This window comes from Erpetoichthys calabaricus, chromosome 10 (genome assembly GCF_900747795.2).
Source record: "Erpetoichthys calabaricus chromosome 10, fErpCal1.3, whole genome shotgun sequence".
Classification (NCBI taxonomy): Eukaryota; Metazoa; Chordata; class Cladistia; order Polypteriformes; family Polypteridae; genus Erpetoichthys; species Erpetoichthys calabaricus.
This window is the reverse complement of record NC_041403.2, coordinates 47,822,380-47,837,336: the sequence shown is the minus strand read 5'-3', so window position 1 is coordinate 47,837,336 and position 14,957 is coordinate 47,822,380. Positions and strand designations below refer to the sequence as shown.

At 37.8% G+C, this 14,957-nt stretch overlaps 1 protein-coding gene across 1 annotated transcript; it reads left to right on the top strand.

The window, feature by feature from the left end:
- Positions 1-375: 375 nt before the first annotated feature.
- On the top strand, positions 376-13,768 carry LOC127529474 (putative ferric-chelate reductase 1). The gene is made up of 5 exons (XM_051933205.1): positions 376-573; positions 10,280-10,413; positions 10,603-10,700; positions 11,102-11,195; positions 12,897-13,768. Exons 1-5 carry the CDS (start codon positions 477-479, stop codon positions 12,963-12,965), a joined length of 492 nt encoding a protein of 163 aa, XP_051789165.1. The 5' UTR covers positions 376-476; the 3' UTR covers positions 12,966-13,768.
- Positions 13,769-14,957: the final 1,189 nt, after the last annotated feature.

Genomic DNA, 14,957 nt, shown 5'->3' with positions numbered 1-14,957 from the left:
CTGGGATCCTGAGGTGGTTCGTCATGTAGTGGGTGCGGCAACACGCCATATCAGTACATTATCCCCACCTCCTCCTCCATCAATTGCCTCATGACCCTGCTTCATTAATATTCCTACTCAAGAGCAGTTGGTACATCAGAAAAACTGCAGGTATACAGTCATTTTGAAGTTGTTCTAAATAAAATCAGGATATATTTTATAATGATTTGATTTAAGCAGTCTATTATTTATCCTTACTGAAATTATAGCAAAGGATCTCACTTACAGAAATCAAATACTTTCAGTAATACGTTAAATAAATTTTGCTCTAAGTTTTTCATTTCATAGGAATATTTAAAATTAATGTGTGTTTTCATTTTTCTTTCATTTAGATGTTGAAGCTGTGTCTTTTCCACCTTCACCTTATATATGGCACCATCTTCCTGTTGTCTGTTATTGCATATCCCAATGGAAAGATTGCCGAGTCATGCAGCAACATGATGCCATCACATGCCTGCACGGCCCAAACATCAAACCCTCCGTATACCATCACACCAGATAAAACAGTTTACAAGGAAGGAGACCAAATTACAGGTACCTTGTAGCACCGGCAGTCCCAATGAAAACAAATTTTAAAAAAGGTCTTATGTCATTTAATGGATTACGAAATAAAGCATTTACAAGTTGATGAAATATTTAGCTTTAATATAACATGAAAAAAATAGTAAATGCTGATTACCATTGTGTAATCAATTTGAATTTTATTATGTATTTAACCAATGAGTTAAATAGTAGTTAAAGGCTAATGGCAAAGAAACAAGTCAACAGTGACACGTTTAAAACTAACACGTTTTAGGTCAGATGAGACATGATCCAGTAATTTTGTATTAAAAGAAGGAAGGGGTTATGTAATAAAATCCACTTTAACAATAGTTATTATATGCTGCAAAAATGCATATGCAAAAAAAAAAACTTGTAACAGAAGTTGTTTTGTTTCTATTTACTAAAAAAATCTGTTGATGGGGTAAGCAAAATTTATTTGACAAGATTTCTTAACATAAGATAAATAATCCTAAAAACAAAATTGTTAAGTAAATAAATTTTACAATAAGGTAATTCAGATTTAAGGGCTTCATATAGAAACTTTTCACCTTCTTAGATTTCATTTTTTGCACTGGGCCAGTTTTGTTCTCATCAGACCAGACCATCTGCATGAATTTGGTCTCAGTCTCCTATGTAACTTTTGGGAAATTGTAATCACAAATCGGATTTTATTTTGCCGTTCTCCTTGGAGAGCTCATTTTAACTAGCTGGGCACAGTTTTACACATGTCACTGGTGAAACACTATTTGCTTTACAGCTGCCATATCTGTTTCTTCTTGACCTACCTGACTAGTGTAGTGTAATAATAAGTTATAATAAGTAATAGTAAGTAAAAAGTGTCCTCTGAACTCAGGCACTCAGTTTTAGCAGATGCCCAGGTCTACACAGAATCGCAGTTGTGCTTTACCTCTGACCAACTGGATATAGCCCAGCTCTTTTCTACTGTTTCAGGCTAGTTGTTAGTAGCCACAAACAATGTAAGAGTTTGTGTGGTATTTGTTATAATCTTAGTATTCTTGCACATATGTGCTTATCACATGGCATTTTTGCATTATTATTTTGTTTTGACTTGGTTATAAATTTTTATAGTGAGTTCTTTGATGTTACTGTGGGGCTTTATTTGTTGCTTTTTTTAAGCAGGCAACACCACTTTGTACAACTTTCTCATAGCCAGGGCCATATTGCTGTGTGATGACGATGCCCTGTTGTTACCCTATGACACTTGTAGGACCCCAACAGCCTTGGATTGAAAATTTAAAAGATTTCTCTTCAAGTAGACAATGTATTAGTTTACACTGATAAATGACACAATCTATGCCTTAATGACTTTGGGGATTAGTTTGTATTGTAGATTTTTAGCTTGTTTGTTTATCGTTGTTTGAATATGAGATTTGGTTTGCATTGTGTTTTTGAGCAGTATTTCTTGTTTTTCTTGTTATCAGAATTTCAGCCTATTCAACAGCCATTCTATTGCTTTAGCCTAAACTTCTTAGACTTCATTTCCTGTTATATGAGAGAAGTCAACCAAAATAACACCTTTTATTGGCTAACTAAAAAGATTACAATATGCAAGCTTTCGAGGCAACTCGGGCCCCTTCTTCAGGCAAGACTTGACTTGACGTCTCACTACATTCATAATGGCTAATACAGTACAACACCCTAGTACTACTGGTATATGTGTAAATGTTTTCTTTTTCTCAATTTTAGTAAACAGCCCATTCTCTCAAAATAATATTGATATATAGGTGGAGTGTAATGGGGCTCAAATAAAGGGCATTTTTCTCTCAATTTATTGAGGTCACAGTTAATGTAAATATGCTAGTAATTAATGAATTAGGTGCATGGTGACGCAGCAGTAGCACTGCTGCGTCATAGTAAGGAGTCCAAGGGTCACACCCTGGGTGTTTCCTGACTTTGCATGTGGGTCTACGTGGGCTTTCTTCAGTTTCCTCCCAGAGTCCAAAGACTTGCAGATTACATGAACTGGCTATGCCAAATCGTCCTCAGATGTGTGTGTGTGTGTGCTGATGTCCTGCCTGGAGGTTGTTCCTGTCTGTGCTCATTGCTTACTGGAATAGGCTCCAGCTGCCCTCTGCTGTAGATTAAAGAATGGATGGATCAACAATTACTAGAATCTTATACTATAGTCTTTCTTGCACATCCTGTATCCTTAAAACAGGTAGAAAAACACTTTGTTTCAATTACAGACTAATCAATTCAGATTTAGCTTGAGAGAGATTATTTCAGCTTTTATATTTTCTCTACAACATTTTCCTCTTTAACACGTCCAACAGCTGCTCCTGTCGACAAAACAGATCCTCAGTAGTTGGCACAAGTGATTAAAATGGTAGGGCTAATGCCTGTCACTTATGCCTGCCTGTGCAGGCAGAGGTGTGGCAGCCTGAGCAAATCTCCATCATACATCACATATACCACTGTGACAAAATAGTTAAAAATCAAAAATGTCATATCTGTCTCTTCAATGAACCAATAAAAAAATAACTGACAAAGCTACAACTTTCAGATCAATTAACTATGTCATACCCAAATATTATACTATGTATACATTTTCTAACTTTTTATATACTTTTGAAATTTTAAATGTGTTAATGTAAGTGGGACTTAACTTCATATTGTCAATTTATATTATGAACAATTTACCATATTAGACAATGGAAGCAATGTAAATATGTAGCAGCACAGCTTACATTCTAAAAAAAAACAAAAAAACAATTAAATTTCATGGTTTATCTGGCCCTCCCAAGCCTAAATGTCAGCCTCCACCCATGTATTGATATGAAATATAGCACTTGAACATAGAGGAACAAAATGGTGACATACTGTATCTTTTACTATACTACTCAGCTGGTTCTGGTTCAACTGCTGTACTTTCAAAAGAACTCAGTAATTCCACATTAAAATTAATTTGTTTTAAAATTTTAAGCAATGTATATTTTCCTACATGCCTGTTATAATGACAAGCTATACTTGTAAACTAGTTTCTTTATTAAGGACTTAACTGCATTTTGCAGTGTCAAAGAAATGTTCCCCTAAATGAACATACAGTAGTTTAATAATAGATTGACTTCAAAATTTTTATATTTTCATGACATAGTGTTTACTACAATTGATCATAAGGAAATAGACCTCCCACATGTTATACATTAAGTCATATGGAATGGGGATCATTTTGTGAGTTATGAAGAAAATGGGTTACTTTAGAGCTTTGTTTAGCTGTGACATGGCAAGATGGTTGGAGAGAGTTCTTTAGCAATTAGTCAATTTATGGTGTTACAAAAAAATAAAGGATCTTTAAATTTTTATATTAATTTTAAATTGTTTCTTTAAATTTCATCTTTGTTCTATTGAAAAATTACAAAAATTATCCATAAAAAGTTCAGATTTTATAAATACAAAATAACAGACTCAAAAGGGAACAAATATTCTTTATGGTTGTCAATTTTAATTACATATACAGTCCAATGCAAGACAAGCTGTGATGTGGGACATTGGGTTACATATGACTTTGAGTGGAATACATGTTAACAAATGTTATTCTTAAGATATACAAGCCTACATTTGAAATATCTGATGTTGTTTTGATCATCAATCTCACTAGCATATGACAGCTCTTGAGAAAAATCGAGAAAAGAGCTACTAGGTTTGTTCCACAGAAAGTTACATACAATAAGGAATTATTGACAGAATATAACATTTTTACTTTAGGCCACCAAAGATTACTAATTAATACAAATCTTTAAAGTTATGAAACGTTAACATTAGGCAAGTGCCAGTTGTAACTTTCAAATCATTCTCCACCAATAAAATGCAACACAAAAAGTAACTGATTAAGAGTGTGTGTTACAGATAGTCCTATATTCTTTCATTCAATGAACTTGGAACATTTTCACATATACATGAAAAATATCTACAAATAGAGCACTAAGGTCTGTGCGTGTGACAAGTCCTTCTGATTGGTCAGTTTGGCTTTCGTGACAGGATAGAAAGAGTAAGTGCAAGTGTGAGACAAACAAGGAAGACAAAAGGCATTAGAGACATGCTGAGAGACGCCTTTATGGAGTAAATTTGACTTAAATTATTATGAGTTACTTTTGACAGCTATCTTACATCATACACCTTCAAAAATGGTAACTGTAAAACTGGACAGGAGGAGAACAAGGCACCTCAAAAATAATGACAGTCTGAGAAATGAGGGAGCACCATTCAAGAAAGGTTCAGACACATGCATGCAGATACAGAGGAAAGGCGCTGAAGGTACACATTGAGTTAGAGATACAAGAATGTAAAAAAAAAATATTTGCTGTTACCGGTTTTTGAGAGGTAGTGTGGCTAGTTGTCATCCATCCATCCATTATCCAACCCGCTATATCCTAACTACAGGGTCACGGGGTCTGCCAGAGCCAATCCCAGCCAACACAGGGCGCAAGGCAGGAAATAAACCCCGGGCAGGGCGCCAGCCCACCGCAATAGTTGTCATATAATGTTATTCAGAATAACACATTGGTGACCTTGCAAATACTCACATTATTTTGAACACATTAGGCACATAATAGTTGACAGGGAATGTTGATGTCTGTTTTCACCATTTTTTTTTTCCTTGCAATTACTCTATGGAACATCCATACTTTAGTAGTTTGTCCCCCTATGGTATTATAGGTTTTTTCCTTGACTACCTATTAATTGTTGGACTTGTCCAGTTTGTGTTTTTTGCCTGATTTTCTAAATTTTGACCTTTCCAGATAACTTATTTGCAGGATAGTTTGCTGGACTAAATTCTCTGAATAGTCTTAAGTTACCCTGAGCCTAAGCTTCAATTTCTTATCCACCCCTACGTAGCTAGCGGCTTATTTGTCAGTACGTTGGCAGAAATCCAGTTGCCGTATTTCAGAAAAGGAGACAGATATGGTGAGGGTCCAGGAAACAGGACGGTTTCTCAATAACAAACGGCGAGAGACTTCCAAATGCACTTCTCACTAATCTCTCACCAAGCTCTTTCGTCTGTACTCGAAGACTGGCGAGAAGATCGGCAAAAAACAGGAATATCTCACCGGTGAATGAGAACCACACCTCAAAAACAACAACAAGTTCCCTTTAAGAGGCGTGGTCGCCTTAAATTTTACACTCGGAAAGCCCGTTTTGATGATGACGTCATTGCTTGGGCATTCAACATATGAATTTAGCGAAACTGAAGTAAATTAAGTACATATGAAATGAACAAGAAAATTAAGGTCCAGTCTGTAGACGCAAATCTAATTTAACATTACTCTTTATGGAATACCTGTTAGTTGGTATCGGAAAAACTGGACCGACTACAGCAGCGCCGTCTTATCATTTCGGAGATTATTATGGGCCACTATCTGACGGGTGCAATGTGATTCCTCAAGTGCAGCTCCTGGCCACTTCTCGACAGTGTCCAATTCCCAGACAATTTGGACATTAAGAAAAGTACATCCGTCCGTTTTCTAACCCCCGAACAAAGTACAGGGCCACAAAGAAAATCTCGGCAAGCCTCAGGTGCAAGGCAGGAGAAATCCCTGGACAGGGCGTCAGTCCATCACAGAGGAGGACGTGCTTTTCTACAAACACAGAAGCACTAGGCTGAAATTACCAACTTATTCGCAGCTCCTTATCTAATTCCAGTCAGTTAATTCTGACACTTAGACACCCCGTTCATTAGATACAAGAGTGTGTCAACTTTGTCAAGCTGCAGCTGAGATTTTTCTTGGCCCAACGTGCGTACCTGGTTCAAAAGGACTGGCAAAGTTGGCACACTCCTATACCTAATGAATGGGATTTAAAGGGCACGAGTGTACCAACTTTGCCAGTCCTTTTGACCCAGGTTTCCACGTTAGGCCGGGCAAACCTCAAATGAAACTTAACAAAGGCATCTGTCTTTTTACAAAAGTGTGGCAAATGGGGTGGCCCAATGCTTTTTAACCCTTTACACTGCCATTCAAACATCACAGTAAACCCTATTCATTAGTTATAGGAGTGTGCCAACTTTGCCAGTCCTTTTGAGCCAGGTACCCGGTTGGGTCAGAAAAAACTAAAATGCAACTTGACAATGTTTGCACAAAGTGGCCGAGTTACCTGGCTGGAACTGAATAAGGAGCAGTGAATAAATAGCCAACTTCAGTCCCGTCACGGAATCAAGGATTTGTCAGGGATGGGATTTAATTCTAACACGTGTGTCGTTAAGCAGACTAATCATGTTGTATGTAACACCCCAAAATACACTCCGTAAAATTGCCCGTGTTAAAAACTATTGCAATGTTAAAGTAACCGTTTCAGAGTGCATGAAAACGTTCTTTGAAGAATTCCATCCATCCATTTTCCAACCCGCTGAATCCGAACACAGGGTCACGGGGGTCTGCTGGAGCCAATCGCAGCCAACACAGGGCAGGAACCAATCCCGGGCAGGGTGCCAACCCACCGCAGGACACACACTGGGGCCAATTTAGAATCGCCAATCCACTTAACCAGCATGTCTTTGGACTGTGGGAATAACCTGTAACGGCCGACCCCTTTTACCCAGCCGGCAGCTACACCTCCAAGACCAGTGGCCTGGATAATTAACTGAGAAAGAATCTACTATCAAGCCGTACTTCTTACCATTTGAACTTTTCCCCACAATCGACGGTGAAATATATAAGCACACAAACAGGATGTAAAATTAAACAGATTATATGTACTAAGTAAAACAAGACGACATGCAAAAAATAGAAACATATATAAATACAAATATCCCTCCACCCCAGCAATAACAAAACACCACCAAATATATATAAATATATACAACAAAAACCCTCCCTTGTCCCTGTAACAAATAAACACACAACACGAAAACAACAATGAATGATAAACTGAAAATGAATGAGAATGTGAGTCCGGCAATAATGAAACTGTCCTGAAAGCGGATGACTGAATTAGTGATATTGAGTGGTTTGAATCTCCCCGGAAAAAATGGAACAGCCTCACCGTGAATCCTCGTGTGAATGGTGGATGATTAAGTCCTACCCCGGGGTCTTTCGTGGTGAGGTCCGTGAAATAAATCCGGCAGATGGAAAAACAAACTGGATTGGCAAGCGCGATGTGGACAATAACTGGTACCGTTGGTTCGTGGTCGTGAATGAAAAAAATCTCCTCTCCTGCTTTTCCTTCTCCTTCTGATGGCTTATATAGTCCTGTGACGGCTGGGATTGAATGATTGTAAACAGGTGTTTTCCAGGTTGGCGGCTGTGGTCTCCTTCCATCATCCGTCCCCCTTTTTACGGGGACGGCATAAACTGATGCACATAAACAGTAAACGGGACAATGAAACGAGACGCACGCAGTACTGACATTTAAACACTATGTGGCCCCGCTACAAACCCACGTAGACACAGGGAGAACATGCAAACTCCAGGCAGGGAGGACCTGGGAAGCGAACCCAGGTCCCCAGGTCTCCCAACTGCGAGGCAGCACCGCTACCCACTGCGCCACCATCTTTGAAGATTTGCTAGGTCCTCTCAAGAGTTTATTGTTGCATCCGAACGTTCACATTACAGCCCCCAAAAGCTGTGTTTCATTTTCAGCCTCCTCTGTTCTTTCGCATCCCTATATCGCAACTGTTACGTTAAATCTATCTGCAACCTTAGCAATACGATGAACATTGAAACATTAAACTTACAAATTTATGATCTGCATATACTAAACAGTTTATCTGTAAAATATTGTGCGATTCCACACGACGATGCTTTGGGTATGTAAGCTGTAGTAACTGAGGAGTGTAATAACAGTCTTTATTTAGTCGCAATTAACATATCCGTCCGCAAAAACAAAAAAGTAAAAACTATTCAGCAGGTGTTGAATGCTAGATATTAAAGTTATTGTTCTAACTAATGACACCACAGTACTCAACTATTCCGTGCAACTTACTAACAATAATAGTAACATACACACCGGGGAGAAAATACACGCACACAAAACAAAGTGAACAATGCATTTGAACAGCCCACGCTTAGAGATGCAATAACCTCACTAAATTTCCCCTGCTAAAAATTACATCTTGCCTGAAGAAGGGGCCTGAGTTGCCTCGAAAGCTTGCATATTGTCATCTTTCTTAGTTAGCCAATAAAAAGTGTCATTTTACTTGACTTCTCCCAGCTAAAACAGAAAATAAAACCCGACGTCTGTTTAAAACAACCCAAATAAAAGAAAACTATAAAATGAGATGGATTCGCCGAGCTCCAAGAGGGTAACCAAAGAGAGCACTTATCTTAAAATTACTTGCGACTTCTACAAGCCGCCACACAAGAGCGACTGTCCTTCCAGTCCCCTGAGAAACCAGGATATCAGACACAGGCCACTGTGTCCGACTGCCACCTACTGGCTCAATCGAGTGACTCTTCGGGCAAGGTTAAAACTGCAGCTCCGCACCAGCTACCTGCAGGCCCGCTCAGCACTTTCTTCTGATCCAACTTCATCCACCAATCATTCTCGATGTCAGCTGTCCTCCTATATTCTGTTCAGCACATACAATCACTCGAGTCCCTTGGGAAGACACCTCTTTCTCATGCAGACAATCGTTTCAAACGTCCGCCAACTGCTGGTTGATAAGCACCGTTCATTACTGGGGTTTATTGAGGAGCCATTCATTCCTAGTAGATCTCATAGTAATGTAAAATAAATAGGAGAAGGCACACTGCTGTTTTACATTTTAGCAGAAAGTGGGAATGCAAATGCCCTATTTTTAAAGCAAAACGTTTTACAATTTCCTCCTTAATTACTATGTAAATATATTGTAAATAATTCACTGCATTTCTTTCGCTATTGTAGTGTGGCCTGCCCTGTTGAGGAATATTTTGATGTCTTAAAGAGAACGTCGAGTATTCAAGGCGCAGATTTGCGTCTGAAGACACAATCATAACGGTACGGATCGGTGTCACTCACTTCTCTCTGGTTTAAGGCGTTCGAGAATCCATCCCTTGAGTCTTTAACATGTAGCAGCCTAATAAAAGGGCATAACCATGAAAAAAGCTTTAAGTGTAATTATCATGTAAGTGAATAAGAGGTTTATCAGGCCGTTGCTGTTGTATGATTCCCACGCTTCCTACTTTTTAAAAAATAAATGTGCCAGAGTGGTTCCCAAAAGACCCATCTGTATGAAAGTTCTAAAAAGAACTTTTAGTTATTGAGATCTGTAACAACCATGACTGGATGTTAACAAATTTGTGAAATACCGCACTGGCTCATGATTTTAAAAGGACTCTTCCTGCATACAGTGACATTGACTAAGCCCAAGTTTTCTCAATCTGTTAGTGTCTACTATATATTTAAGATTTCCCACTTTTTTCAAAATATTATGAAGTTTTTCAAGGCACAAAAAACCAACTTTATATGCAAAGAATCTGTTCCAGAATGAAATGGTGGTTGGTCAAACAATAGTTCAACGAGGAACCACATAACCCAGTAAAGAACCAGAACAAGCCATTAAAGAACACATCTTTAAGAGTGTAGAATGCTGCCGCTGGTTTGCAAACATGATAGCAGTAAGTCAGAGCTGCCTTTGCCAGGTTGTTTTGAAGCAATCAAAGTAATGAAGAATCACATTTATTAAATACATAATGATTGTTAGTTGCAAGATTATGTACACATCTAATACTGTTCTTGCACATGTTTTTAATCTCTTTCAAAGTGACACTTCGAGCACAAATGAATGCATTTCAAGGATTCATTCTAGAGGCTCGGCAAATTGGTGGAAGTACGGCTGTTGGCACATTCAATGTAACAAATCCAGCAGACTCTCAAACTCTTCAGTGCCTTACAGCGGTAAGCCATCTCTTTATAAAATTTCTCGTAGTTCATAAAATATAAGCCTATTAATGACCAATGGTGATCTAGCTTTATGAGAGGTACAGTAAGTACTTCTCTGAAAGATAAATAAAGTCCAACAACCTGTTCAGCAGATGCAGTATCATATTAAAGAGTGTTAATGGAATTTGTTGACTCTTTTTGCAGAATTCAGCCGTTACTCACATCTCTAATTCACCAAAGGCACAAATTCAAGTTATCTGGTTTGCTCCGGTTTCTCCCAATTTAGGAAATCTGGAATTCAGGTACGGCTTCTTTAATTAAGAAAATAATCAAAAGGGAAAGTTTTAAATAAATGTTTTGGATGAAAATCCAGATATATAAATATAAATGTATATAAATTAATATATTTCACTTAATTTAGTTCATGGTCGCAAAGGGTTATCCAGGCAGCATGCTGCATTAAGGAAGGAGGCAGTCCTAGTTTGAGCACCAGTCCATTGCAGGGTGAACTTTCTCACCCCCTTCTCACAGGGGGCAGTTTGGAATTGCCAACAACCTAACCAGTGCATCTTTGGTGAAGGCGGAGGAAAATTCTTAAAAATGCAGTGAGAACATACAAGATGGACAGTGACTGTGTGTGGGATTTAAATCCAGGACTCCACAAAACAGCACTATTTCTGAACATACTTTTTTTTTCTTGCAGGGCATCAGTCGTTGAAAACTTAACAGTCTTTTGGGTTGATGTTAAAAGTTTGACTGTGAAAAGTGTTCTATCTCGAGCTTTGGCAACACAGCCAGTAAGTAATTGCTATAGTTTTAATGTATCTTTTAACTTTCAAATATATGCATTATGATAGAAGAGTTACAATACAAGCACCTAACCCATATTGCTGTTCAAAATCTGTCCATTTAAACACACAATCAGTCCAGTCATTCACAAAAAAGTCACGAAAAGTCAGAAAAATCCAAGCTTTACCCAATGCAGAGAGTTAATTTATAACAGCTCATTGCATTCTACTTCCTCACATTGATTTAAATAACAGGAGTTAAATGGAATTGTTGGAAGAAGCCCAGAAGACACATTCTAGAATAACCTTATATTTTTTTTTAAATTCTGTAGAGGCTCTGCACAGTTCCAAGGAAAGAAAACTTGACTTTTTCCAATTTTAGGTAATTTATAATTATGGAGGGTGTATTAGGATTTTTCCAATTCAGCAAGACTAGTTGATGAGCTAACAATATGATAGTCTAATCCCACTCGATATTACTCCAAACTTTGCTATAACACGATTGAGAAGTATTTTATTTTCATGTAATAACATACTACTGTGACTGACAGATGCCTTAAGTAAACTACAGAAAACAACTGTAGAAGAGATATATTGTACAGTTCATTTTTAATTTTATGGATATTTAAACTATTTAAAACATATTCTTAATAACATAAAAACTGCACCATATTAACTGGTTAATTTTACATGAGGAACTGCATAAACAACAAGAGGCAAGAGTGAGAAATGGTTTTAACTCCAGATCAAAAGAACAATATGTTGGTCTCAATGTGGCTTCATGTGAGTTATGAGTACTGTGGTAAATGCCACAAACCTGGCAAAGCAACTAGTGGTTTATCATATTACACCAAATTGTGTCCTTTGGTATGCCAAACACGTCTGTCCTTGGCAAATCCCAGAATATTACACACATGTTCTGATTGAGATCGTACTGAAGATAAGGCTGGCCAGAGAAAGGTGCTGACACAGACACTTTTAGAAGATGGCAGCCATATGTGATCGATCCAGATACTATTGGAAAAAGGTATCAGCCAGATTTGCTATGGTATATCACATGATGGATGAGATGATATCTTCATCATGTCATTATGCATTCAAACAGTTGCCAACAAGCAGCCACAACCATTATCTGTTGCAGGTTTGCATCTCACCTTATTACACCTATTGATGTGGTGTTTTGCTGTTGAAAGATGTTGTCAATATTTGCTAATCCAGTACTAATCAGCAGCAAGGCAGAAGCAGAACCCATCACTGATTCTGATAATCCTAACACTCATCCATGGCAGCAGCAGTCTGCTGGAGCCTTGCTTCAATCCAGATGTAGTTGACAATGGCCACCTGCAGGATAGCCTTCATGCAGCCATTTCCACCAGAATCAGTCCACAGTTACAGTATATGTAGTGATAGTTGTGATGCACAAACAGTTCTGATCTCATTTAAACACACTCAGCTATTCACTTGACTGATACACATGTCAATAAAGCATTTCTTTACTTCACTAACAGCAGTACAAATATAGAGTTAAGGTAAAAACATGGTCATCTCAAAGTTCATCATGATCTGCCTCACCTTAACATTGCTTTTCTAGGGTTGCAAACATATAACTGAACCACAGTATCTAAATGCAACTACATTTTTATGCTGATATTTTTAGCTTTTAGTGTCTTGTGTAAAATATTCATTGTACTTTCTGGATTTCTCTTTCAGAATACTGTCACATATCTACCAATTCTAATGGTGTCTTGCTTTCACGTCATCTGTTCTTGGTGGAGTTAAACCTGAGAATCAAGTAAATTCAAGCTGCTCAATGTTAAGACTATAACATCTCATGAAACTTCAAGTAGGTTTAATTATGTAGTAAGAAAAGTGAACAATGGCAAATAAAATAATATCATTATACTACAGTAACAAATGACATTTTACTTGAATAACTTTAACAATAAAACAAGTAGAATCTGTAGCAAGATAATTATTAAATGATGATTGTCCCTGTGTAGAAGTGTTTCCCTTCCTGTCTACAAATGTCCAGTTGCACATTACTAAAAGAAACCAAAGAACTATCTCATTGTATTATGTGCAGTGCTTTTCCAAAACAAAATGAAAATCTTTTTTTATTTCAAATTTTATGAATTAGTTTTCAGCAGCATTGGTCACAAGGCAGAGAAGAGCAGTTCATCACTGGGGCCATTTTAAAGTCAACAGTCAGTGTTAGATGCACAACATTTTGGTGTCAGCTGAAACTGAAGCACCCAGAGAAAAAACACATGGACACAACGAAAATGTACAAACTTCTAATAATGTTATAAGGAAAATCTATATTGTATCTTTCCCATTTATTTCTAGATATATGCAGTGGCTCTTGTATCTAAGGCCATTTTATCACAGGTAGTTTAAAAGGGCAAGCACCCATAAATTCAAGTTCAGGTTCAAGTTTAAGTTTTATTTTGTCATTCCAGCCATATCTAAAATACAGTGTGATGAAACTGCATTACTCAAGGCCATAAAATGTGTAAAAAGGGAGAGGAAAAAAACACAAAAAAGTAAACCAAGACAATGCCAAATTCACAAAGTCCAACCAATACTTACTTGTATATAAACTAGTTAATTAAATACTGCATCTAAAAATAAAGATATGTGTATAAAAACTGGCTTGTTATGTGCATGTTACAGAGAGTTTAGCAGTCGTATTGCCTGTGGAAAGAAGCTATTGCACATTCTGGCTTTTCTTGATTTTATGGAGCGATACTTCCTACCAGATGGTAAGAGATGGACCAGTTCATGAGAGGGGTGTGAGGAGTCTTTTACTATGCAGAGGGCTTTCTACTTGCATCTAACCTTAAAAATGTCCACAGTGGAGGGAAGAGAGACTCCGATAACTCTCTCAGCCATCCACCTCACACGTTGCAGAGTCTTCCTGTCAGACACACTGCAATTTCTGAACCAGGATGTGATGCAGCTCATCAAAACACTCTCAGTAGTGCACCAGTAGAAGGTGGCGAGGATGGGAGGAGGGATTCCCACTCACTTCAATCTCCTAATGAAGCGCAACCTCTGCATAGCTTTCTTGATCTGGTGTGTGGTATTGAGAGTCCAGGAGAGATCCTCAGTGATGTAGATGCCCAAGAATTTTGTGCTGCTGACCCACAGGAAAGCCACTGATGTGCACTGGTATGGGGGCTACAACCAACACACAACTAAATTAACAGCCATTATCTGGGTTTACCTAAATAACCAGATGATGCAGAATTTCTCTTCCTCCACCTGCCCCTGTTTTGGGTGTCAGTTAAGGTAATATCAGTTCTGATCAAGTCATTTGCCATCAATTCCTTTCATATTTTCCTTGAGCTTCTTGACCTCCACTTATTTCACAGTTGCACATCTTCACCCATTTAGTTCTTCATAGTTTGCTCCACACCTCAAATCACTTCAGCTTGTTTATTTTAGTACACGACTGGATAACTCAGCGCTAATCATTTCCAAAGTTTGCACTCATTTTTGTCTCCTCAGTAACACTCCATATACAGCCCTTCATCAGTGTCATCTCAGTTTTTTTCCTAGCTTTGCTTTTTGAGGTAAAAGACACAAATAGGGGCACTGGCCATTTTAAAAAGGAGTTTAAAGAATAACAGTATGGAATACCTGTAACATGAAAATCTGAAACTTAAACAGGAGAAATTAAAAGGTAAGGCAGGCAAACAGATAAGTTATTTTTGGGGAAGGAACATTTAGACAGCATTTTGTTTTTTCTTTCTTTTTTGCTAAAGATTT